This window comes from Rhagoletis pomonella, unplaced genomic scaffold (genome assembly GCF_013731165.1).
Source record: "Rhagoletis pomonella isolate Grant_MI unplaced genomic scaffold, Rhpom_1.0 Rhpom_scaffold_00012, whole genome shotgun sequence".
In the NCBI taxonomy this organism is placed as follows: Eukaryota; Metazoa; Arthropoda; class Insecta; order Diptera; family Tephritidae; genus Rhagoletis; species Rhagoletis pomonella.
The window spans coordinates 3,614,785-3,625,475 of NW_023458566.1; the positions used below are offsets into that span (position 1 = coordinate 3,614,785).

The 10,691-nt window shown below is 36.0% G+C and overlaps 1 protein-coding gene across 3 annotated transcripts; it reads left to right on the top strand.

Annotated features, from left to right (window-relative positions):
- The first annotated feature begins 4,320 nt into the window (after positions 1 to 4,320).
- LOC118747689 (JNK-interacting protein 1) lies at positions 4,321 to 9,744 on the top strand. 3 transcript variants are annotated; one of them, XM_036481760.1, is made up of 5 exons: positions 4,321 to 4,864; positions 5,293 to 5,726; positions 7,394 to 8,178; positions 8,261 to 8,439; positions 8,553 to 9,744. In XM_036481760.1, the coding sequence occupies exons 1-5, from the start codon at positions 4,755 to 4,757 to the stop codon at positions 8,623 to 8,625; spliced, it is 1,581 nt and encodes a 526-aa protein (XP_036337653.1). In that variant the 5' UTR covers positions 4,321 to 4,754; the 3' UTR covers positions 8,626 to 9,744. The 3 variants fall into 3 exon arrangements, with proteins under 3 accessions (XP_036337653.1, XP_036337652.1, XP_036337654.1); XM_036481759.1 differs by having other exon boundaries at positions 4,324 to 4,864; positions 8,258 to 8,439; XM_036481761.1 differs by having other exon boundaries at positions 4,324 to 4,864; positions 7,415 to 8,178; positions 8,258 to 8,439.
- The last annotated feature ends 947 nt before the right edge of the window (positions 9,745 to 10,691 follow it).

The following is a 10,691-nucleotide window of genomic DNA, read 5'->3' on the forward strand; positions in this document are numbered from 1 at the left end:
AATTCTGAGATATGGTGTTTTTCAACAAAACCATGAAATAGGGCGTTCTTGAAAAGTTTTCTGAGTTAGGGCGTTTTTGAACTGGCTGCCGAGATAGGTCGATCTTCCACTCAAATGTATATGGAAAATTCCAAGTCAACGGAATAAAAAAAGAAAAAACTTAAGAAATCAACTTTTGATCGTAATCATAATTCGGTTGATATGGAACTTTCCATATACATTTTTTTCATTCTAACTTTTTTTGCTATGATTTCTGCGGGAACGAAATTTTGACAAAAATTTCATTTTTGTTGGGTTGTCATTCCTCATCCTCTCCTTATAGGTACATATATTTCATTTTAGGAAAAACTCAGCTGCCTAATGTAAATACATATCGTTACCTTAATATAGAAACGCCCTAACTAATTTTTTTTGTGAATAACGGAGTGTTAAAAAAACTTAAAAGATAATCAGGATCTTGAGCTCCGAATTTCTTTTAAACGCTGTATTTTATTGAAAACTATAGCTTATTTTATGTTGTTGGAATAGTTTTTAAGTTTCAATAGGATGTTGGTGAGTAATTTACGGACTTTCATACAAAACTGTATCTTGGACAAAAATGAGTTAGGGCCTTTCTATATCAAGGTATCGATATGCACTTTTTTTTTGCTAATCTTGAAAATATAACTAGATATACATATGAAATGATTATATTATTTTAGATAACGAGAACTGATGCACTCCTGCCCCCTTTCGTTGTTATGTTGGAAGTCTTAATGAAATGCATTCATAAAATTTATGCTTGATTTCGTTCGAGTGAATGAGTAATGAGGCTGCATACAACATGAACACATATACATACATATGTCTGTAGAACATTAGAACATACCCCCGCAGAAAAAAATTATCAATCATCAGATAATCAAAAATAACCAACTTATAGTTAGCTTTTTGCGGGTTTCTATAAAATATGTAACTTGTAGTTAGCTACAAAAAGCTAACTCGAAACGACGTAATCGGGGGATTGTTTTCTTTAAACGTGATTCTGTCTAAATATCGTCGTACGAATTTTACTTAAACACACTTTCTTCCTGCACTTCACAAATACTTTTTCGAATTCAGGACAAATAAAAGGAATACCGAAATTTTATATTATCATTTTGAGGGTTTGTCTGATGCAGTTCGAATATGGGACCACCTGCAGCAGAATAGGTTAACTAATATGTAATGTAATAAGATAAAGTAAATAAATAAACAAGTAAAAAATTAAAAATAAAATTTTGTTTTTCTTATTAATATTTTATGTCCAAAAGTAGTTAGTTACAAGTTAGTTAACATCTATGGCAGAGATAACCATATACAGATAATAGTGACCTTTAGTTCCTTCCTTATCAACTTCAAGTTAACTTATAGTTAGATACATTTCCTGCAGGGACAGTATATTTGAAAACATTAATAGATTAACGCACCAACAGCCAAGCACCCGCATAACTTATAAACAAACACACGCACGTGTTTATACATACGCATCTGATATTTATAGTATGTATTTTTGTAAAATGTAAGCATGATATCCCAAAAGCGCAAATAGATGAAATACAGAGTAGGAAGACTGTCGTAGCTATGGCCAATTATGAATGAAATATTGTAGACTCTTTGAGTGTATGAAATTAAATCAGTCGTAGATTAAATCAAATTAAAAGTTTCTATGAGCGGAAGCAACAAGTTAAGGTCCTTTGTGAATATCGGTTACACTAATTTAAATATGCGTGTACATATGTGCTTTTGTATGTATATATGTATGTATTTAAATTCATATCTACATATGTATGTATGTATGTATCTATGTATGGACAAATGGGATAGGTATAAATTAGTCCCTAAGCAGTACTAAAAAACTTCAATTATGTTTTTTACGAATAACCCATCTTCTAAGTCGAACCATCTCGATTCTCTAATGAATCTACCGATTTCGCTAATGGTAGCTCCTGATTGGTCGCTAAGATTTGTTACCAGGTGTTTGCCTATTGTTTCATGTCTAATATTTGAAAGGCCTGGACATAAACAAAGATAAATGCTGGACACTTTCTTTGCTATATTCTAGTTGACAGCTGCGGCAAATCCTATCAGGAGGTCGTCCTATTTTTTCTGCATGTTTGCCTATGGGCCAGTACCCCGTATTGGTTGCTAAAATTCTAAACATCTCTGATCTTGATCTGCTAAGCAGGTCCCGTGTCTTCGTCCTGTTGTAGACATGCCATATTTTCCCCGATATCTTACACGTCTGTATATCTGATCTCTTTGGACTATTCCAAGGGGGCTATCCAGTGCCACCGCTTCGGATTCATTTAAGCTGGCCTTCTCATTGCCTTCTATGTTCGTAAGTCCGGAAACCCAGACAAGAAAAACGGTGGTTGACTGAGACACTGAACACACTATCACTTTGCATTCCCGCACTAGCTTAGACTTGGTAACCGGTGAAAGAAAATCCGTATTTATGGTCCGATTTTGATATTGAAAACGCATGCTGCAGGTGTGAAAAACAGTCTCGCTAGGTAGCGCTGGAGTCGAGGCATGGTGCCACAATTGTCTCATACCTAAATACCGGCCAAGCAGCACGAACGATACAATGAGTTTAGTAAGAGATGGCTAAACTCTTCCTAATGGCCTCAATTAAGCACCACAAAGGTGGCACCACGAGGCTTGTGAGACCAACCTGTTGTTACACGGCACCCAACGTGTTAAATGGAGAATGAAGCATCCTAATGGACTACACACATACACACTTATATACATATCTGTGTTCATATGGAAAAGTAGCTTATGTCGAAAGGCTGGCTTTAGTATAAATCGGCATTCGCAGCATACGATTGCGAATGACTAACTAGCGCTAAGCCGTTGAACAACTTTTGGCAAATAAACGGGGAAGAAATAGTTCCGATACTAGCAAGTCAATATTCTTATTAAGTCTCATCAAAAAATTCCTTGCCGTTTAAAAAATAAAGGGATTGCCGCATTATACTAAAGCCAACCTTTCGACATAAGCTACTTTTCCATACGAACACAGATATGTACATTAGAGTGTCTGAGCTAAAAAAAGGTTGTGGTTTTTTCCAACGGCATTATAAAATTTATTATATTTTAAGACTTGCGCCAAAATGTTGTGGAAGAATATTAAGATTTACGTGAGCTGGTCCAATTTGAAAATACTACCATAAATCTCTTGATTCCGTTGATAAAGTTTTTTAACATTTTTAAGCAGACCTTCGAGCTTGAAGTCTTCTATCTACTGAGGTGATTTTTGAAAAAAAAACATTTTTAAAACTAATTTTATTTATTTAAAATAATTCGATTTTTGTAGTTATGGTCTCAAACGAAAATAGATTTTTATAATTCCGATGGAAACATGGTATCTACCGATTTTCTTTTCTTTCTTTCTTTTTGTATGGAGAGTGATGCACGCTAATCTACGTACCTACTACGTATCTTTGTGTTTATTGAAATTAGTGTTGTTAAATACAAATTAATTTAATTTAAAATCAACTGACGTTTTCATAATTACATTTTATTGTATGTATGTAATTCATGATTCCACAATGCGCATGCTCTTTGCTCGTCGACATAATTTGCCACTTGCCACTCTCTTCTTGCTTCACTTTACTGGCTCATCTGTCATTGTTGTAAACAAAGCAAATGTAAAACCTAAATGTCCTGACTCAGTTACTTGCTTTTGTTAACGTTTTACACCCTTAAGAATGACAGTTAAATTTCCCAAATCAACCCCAAACAGCGAGAGCTTAGCCAGCTTTAAACATGCCACATATGCGGCGGGGGCTGTTACACACTGCTGTTACTGCTGTAAACCAAAACAGCAACGTAAAAAACTTGACACACAACTGTAGGTACGATTGCATTACAGCACCCGCTTTGCTCCACCTTTTCCTATAAACCTTATATTTTTTCGGACATTAGTTTGACAGCTAAATTTCCCAGTACTCTGAGTACTGTACTCGTAGTAAATACCATGATAAAAATATAGTAAGGTAGAACCGCTGAGAGTCACTTTTAAAATTCTTGACGTTTCCAAACAATTTAATTTTTAAATTTACTCACAAACTCACACACACATTTTCATTTTCAATCTCAAGCAACAACAATTTCGAACAATTTCAATTTTTTATTTTCACTTTTATATGATTTTAAAATGTTGGCAAACTTCAAAAAAAAATCATGGCCGACAAATTGAGAGAACGGTTATACCTTGCTATGTTTTTATCATGGTAAATACGACCACCCGCCGCTCGGACTGCAACAGCCCCTTTCGCTTGCCTCATCAAAGTCACTTTCAAGGCGCTCACCGTCTCTGCCATGGACATTTTCTGCGACGACCCAACCGAAGTGGCAGCCAAATCAGCCGAGCGACAAGCCAACAAAAGCGAAAAGGAAATTATCGATCGAAGAGTGAAAAAGTCATTCGACGCCTGATTTGCTTTGGCAAAGAGGGCACACAAATCGCTTTTTCGCAAAAATTTTAGTTTCAGTTTGCAAATAAATTGGATTGCAGTAATTGAAAGTTAATTAAGGATATTTGAATATACAACGATACGCGTTGCCTAATACGGTTGTGCTGTGTGGTGTACTTATTCCGTGGGTGTTGCAAATTGTTGGTGAAAAATATTTTTTTTTGAAGTACTTCAGCTGGCATACATCAGTGGCTTAGCACGCACACACAGACACACACTAAAATCTCCAGTCACAACCACTTTCGGAGCACAATGGCTGACAGCGAATTTGAAGAATTCCACAGGCCCATCTTTGAGCCACATCAAATTCAGACGTACCTAAGCTCTGGCCAAAAGAAAAATAATGCACACACATTCTACTCGTAAGTATGCCAACTACTTATGTAAATATGTAGATGTAAAATCAAAAAAGAAAAAGATTGCATGCAATCTACCTAAAGTGTCAGCGGATGCGAGAATCAGGACATGCCGAGCCACTTGATGAAAACTCCCCACAAGTACTGCTTAAATAGTAGATACGACTCATCAGAGTGCATGGCTGCGTGCGTTTGTGTGCAAGTGTTTTGACATACAATTTTGTGCTGTCCACTGCCGTGGTGTGCGTAATTGTATGTGTGCTTGTGTCTGTGCGTGGCATATGAGTGTCTTCCGCATGCGAAAAATCAATTACACTAAATAATTTCTCAAAGAAATCTCAAAAAAAAAAAACAATTTGGCTATCCGCTCACCGGCAAAATTTTTCTCCTATTAACAACCAAAATTTTGTTCTTTACGCTTTTCAAATCTTCAGCCTCATTCCCAATGATGATCTCGAGGATTCGCCATCTTCGAAAAGTGATTCTTCCGATCAGGAAGATGCTGGCGGTGGAGAACTCTGCTGCGAATCGTCGACGAAGCTTCAACGTCAGGTGGAGGATGATGAAATTGGCGATGGTCTGAAAGTTGTATCACTCTCTTCTGATGGATCGCTGGACACAAATGACTCCTTCAATTCACATCGCCATCATCCATTAAACCATCAGGATGCAATCGGTGGTCTAGTTGGCGTTGGTATTGGTACTGGCACTGGCGGTGGCACTATTATTGGAAATAGTACAACTGGCAGTGATGGCACTGTGGGTCATCAATTATTGCTCTCGCCCAATACAGCTGCTGCTATTGGTGCAACTCAGCTGCAACAACGACGTAGACGAAAATTACCGGAAATACCCAAAAATAAGAAATGTAAGAAGCTAGCGATTTGTGTTATTCGTAAATGAAGATGAAGACCGTTTAATAATGGTGGTTTCTCATGGTGCTTCAAAGCTCACATTTAATATGAAAAAGGTTTTTAATTGAGACTTACGAATTATTTTTGAACTCGCTTCGAATTTTTTGCGCTCCCATTTTTTTAAGTTTGTTCTAACAAAAGTCGATTATAGATATTTTTCTTCATTTTACAGTTCAATTATTTGTTGAGCATTAAATATGAGCTTTGAACCACTGTGCCGATGTACATAACTATGAAACTGCTTATTTTTGTTTATCCAATTTGTAGATTGAATTTAATTGTGAACATGATATAAAACATCAAATCATTAGCATATGTACATATATACATTAGGGCGGGTCGATTTGTGGGGGCCCAAAAAAATTAACAGAGGCACATCGCGATTATGATTATTTGGATCATTTCAAGCATTTTTGCCCAAGAAACCATAGGTCTAAAATGATTTTCGAGCCAACGATTTTTTTATCTAGTTTTTTTTCAAAAAGTGGCTCACCTGTTGAAACAGCTGTATTGAAAATTAGCCAAAATATGTGTCTAGAGGTTTTTGGGGTCGAGGAATCCATTTCTGGCATTAATTTTTTTCTTTTGAGGGCCGCCAGAGGGCGCTTCCGTGGTTTGTTTCGGATTTTAACGCCTTTTTTCCGGAAATCGACAACATTGTTGCGAAAATCCACGAAATTTGACTTTCTCATATGCAACTTCAATTTTTAAATAGCCTAAAATGTGCAGCGTTGAAAATTTTTATTTTTTTTAAATTTATTTTTTATTCTGCATGCTAAACACAGTATGAAAATGATAAAGCACAGTATGAAAATGAAAAAGTATGCTGTCACACATGTCATTTGTCATACAATATGTCGATGAACAGTATTACCAACATAATATTAAAAAAATTCGTTATACGTGTTTAAAAATTGAAACATTAGTAATTATTTATGTTTTTTTTTCATTTACATTTCATATGTTTTTATCTTTTAAGTTGAATTTTTGAATAAAACAAAATTATATTAAAATAAGGAAAAAATCTGTTTTGTTAAAAATAAAATAAAAAAAGTTTTATTTTCGATCAAAATAATAAAACTCAAAGAATAATCATTATTTTTGATGAAAAAAAAAATAAAACTCAAAAAATAATGATTATTTCTGATCAGAAATATAAAACTCAAAATGTGATTATTATGATTGATCGCAGGTATTAAAATCTCAAAATAATGATTAAAAGTTAATTTTTTTGATAAAACTCATAATGATTACGGTCCCTGATATTTATGAAAACATGACTAGTTAAAGCACCTTGTGAATCACCCAAGCGAAATTTGTGACTTTGCCGTAGCGAAGCTTAGGAAAATAAAGTTTTGCACATAATTTAGTGCTCAAATCTACTTAGGTATACAAATTGTTAATTAGCTCAAAACGGAGAACAATGTGTAAATAAATACTCGTATTTAGCTGTTAATACATTGTTTTTTATGTTACTCTCTTTTACTTAGTCACCTTCCGTTTTTGACATTTTTCATTTCGTTGCAACAAAATTTTGCATCAAATATCATTTGCACCAATTGGTAAATTTTCCTTATTTGTAGTGAGTTTTTAATGTGCTCCTCGAACGCATTCGTTGCAGCTTCCATTCTGCATCTTTTAGGTGGTAGTTATGGTCAAACGTCATCGTTGGCCGACGAAATGAACAACGGACGCAATCAAATGAACGACAACAACAACACGCTCGCAGGCAATACAATTATTGGCAACACAAATGCCCTTCTCAATAACGGTACAGTACGAAATAATCAACGCTCATTTTTGACACTCAAATGTGGTTACCTACTCGATGAGGATTCTAGTCCCGATTCGGAACGTTTGCAAAGTTTGGGTGATGTGGATAGCGGTCATAGCACTGCGCATTCACCGAATGATTTCAAAAGCATGTCCCCACAAATCACTTCCCCCGTTTCACAATCACCATTTCCTCAACCTTTTGGTGGTGTGCCCTTCGCCCAATTGGAAATGCTCGAAGCTACACACCGTGGCTTACACAAATTCATACCACGTCATCATGATGAGATCGAAATTGAAATTGGCGATGCTATTTACGTACAAAAAGAGGCTGACGATCTGTGGTGTGAGGGTGTAAATTTACGCACTGGTAGACAGGGTATTTTCCCATCGGCCTATGCGGTCGATTTGGACTACAATGAATTTGATCCCACGGTGCAGCAGGTGAAGAAAGAGCGTTATTTACTCGGTTATTTGGGTTCGGTGGAGACACTGGCTCACAAGGGAACTGGTGTGGTGTGCCAAGCTGTACGGAAAATTGTGGGCGAATATGGCAATTCACCAACTGGACAAGTGTGCATACTGGAAGTATCCGATCAGGGACTGCGCATGGTGGATCGTTCCGGGCCAAATGTAAGTGCAATGAGTTGTGTGCTGCTGGTGTAAATTGTGTAATATTAATTTGTATTTTTTTCTTCCTTTTCTTTTTAAGAAGAAGGACAAGAAACCCTGCATCGATTACTTCTATTCGCTGAAGAATGTCTCATTCTGCGCATTTCATCCACGCGATCATCGTTTTATTGGCTTCATAACGAAGCATCCAACGGTGCAACGTTTTGCATGCCATGTCTTCAAAGGTTCAGAATCTACACGACCAGTTGCTGAAGCTGTTGGGTAAGTACTTGGAAAGTTTTTCGACTTCGAACACAAAAACGTTGTAATTGTAATCAAAAAATTTAACACTTAAATTGTGCTCGCCTTTTATTTTTCTTAACACTTTTTTGCAGTCGTGCATTTCAACGCTTCTACCAGAAATTTATAGAAACTGCATATCCGATTGAAGATATATATATCGAGTAAGCCGATTGCAATCGCTGATGACGGCTGGCAAAAAGGATGTGCTACACTACTACATATGTATATAAGTAGTTATTGTTAGTGCTGGTTTGTGGTTTACGCTTATTTTTTCCCCAAATTCATTAACACAAATGAAAAATGTTGTCTTCAACAAATACCAAATAAGTAAAAAGTACTCATGCTCGCGTTTATTGGATGAAAACGGAAAATTGAAATACTTACTTACTAAAGTAATTATGTAATAAAAGTAAAATTATTGCAATTTGAATTAACAAGAAAACTCTTTAGTAGGAAAAAAAAAATTAGTAATATGTAATCAATTAGTTACCACATTATTGACATGTTTGACTTGTTTGACTTGTTTAATTCAGTTCTTTGTATTGGTGGTATGCAATTTATTTGTAAAGTTCCAGCGGTGTGAGAAAAGAATCAAATTTGTCCTAAATCCAAAGCTTTTAACTAAGCCTTTCTCTTTTGATTCCCGTACTGATTTATGGCCATGGCGAAATATTCACAGTCGAATGTGGGGAGTACGGTTTTATTTTCGTAGTACAGTACTCCCTGTTAATAGAGATCGCTTAAACAATTTTCTCAGTTATATTAACTTTTGTGAAGGGAGCATCGGTTAATTGAGCCCCCAATAATTAAAAGAAATGCTATTGATCGTCTTCAATTAAACGGGGCGCACTGGGCTGCTTGATGAATTGCAGCTGTGGAAAATGCGCGTTGAAGAAAAAACCGTTACTTAACACCTTTCAGCTGACTTTTATATAAATTTATGTACACGGAGAAAAAAATAGGACCTATAGGAACAAGAAGCTTGTCTCTAAGAAAAGTTAATTTTTTTTATTTACCGTATTTTTTTTAATTGTCTTCTTGCGCTCATTGAAAAGTAGGTACTTCTTCTTAGTTGTATGTGATGCCTCCTTGAATTCATTTTAAATAAATATTATCAAATATAATAGTGACGGTAAGGTGACCACCGTAGCCAAACCGGCAGAACTGTAAACTGCCATTCAGTAGGTCCCGGGTTCTAGAACAGGTCAGCGTGCCAACTTTTATTTCTTCATTTTCTGTTTTTAACATTTAATTAGATAACCTAATATATAAAAATCGCCGCTACGGTATAGTGGTTAGCTGGGCTCGAGCCCAGTTTCCGAACAACATCAAAAAATAATAAACAATAAAGTTTTTTTTCTAATAGCGGTCGCCCCTCGGTAGGCAATGGCAAAGCTCCGAGTGTATTCTGCCATGAAAAACAGCTTGTCCGTTCGGAGTCGGCGTAAAACTGTAGGTCCCTCCCCTTTATGTGAGAACATCAAGGCGCATGCCACAAATCGGAGTGAAAGCTCGGCCAAACACCAACATATTTTGTAAGCGCCGAGAGACTTTCTTCTTGATTTCATTGAAGATATAATCCCAAGAACGCTTCAAAACAAAAACCGAAATGAGAACAAAGCTGTCGAGGACGTTCTCAATGGGAATCATATAAGAAGCAAACCCTGCGGAACATTCCCAAAGGGAACAAAATGCGAACAGTACTTACGGAAAAATTTTAAAGAGAACAAAATGGGAACAAAAGCTTCCGGAACGTTTTGGCCAGGAGCATTCTGACGAAGAACAACTTGGGAACTAAAGTCTAAGGAACTTTCTGACAGAGAACGGGAACAAAGCGAGAAGTGAGAACAAAATTGTTCAAATAGCGTAAATCAGTTTAAAATGTTTGAATATTAATACTAATCAAACAAGAACTGAAAGATAGCTATGTAAATAATATAAACGAAAGACTTAAGACACGAACATTTCTGTAACAGAAAATGAAAAATTGTTTCATATATGGACAGTTCACCCTAATGAGAAGCGATACTGGGGTTGAAATTATCCAGCTTTCATTTGGCTTAGAATTAAAAATCTCAACACGCAGACGCCCTTCTCATTCTTAACGTTGAGTTCTCAAAACATTTGTTCTCGTTTTGTTCTCGAACAGAACGTTCCCAGACTTTTGTTCTTATTTAATCCTCCTTGAAAATGTTCATGATACTTTCTTTCTCATCCATTTCTCATTGTGA

What these genes read in the sequence shown, in the direction of transcription:
- LOC118747689 (XM_036481759.1), top strand. Translation starts at nt 4,755, where the DNA reads ATGGCTGACAGCGAATTTGAAGAATTCCACAGGCCCATCTTTGAGCCA. An exon ending in AATGCACACACATTCTACTC is followed by an intron (nt 4,865 to 5,292) that starts GTAAGTATGCCA and finishes TCAAATCTTCAG; the next exon opens with CCTCATTCCCAATGATGATC. An exon ending in AATACCCAAAAATAAGAAAT is followed by an intron (nt 5,727 to 7,393) that starts GTAAGAAGCTAG and finishes CATTCGTTGCAG; the next exon opens with CTTCCATTCTGCATCTTTTA.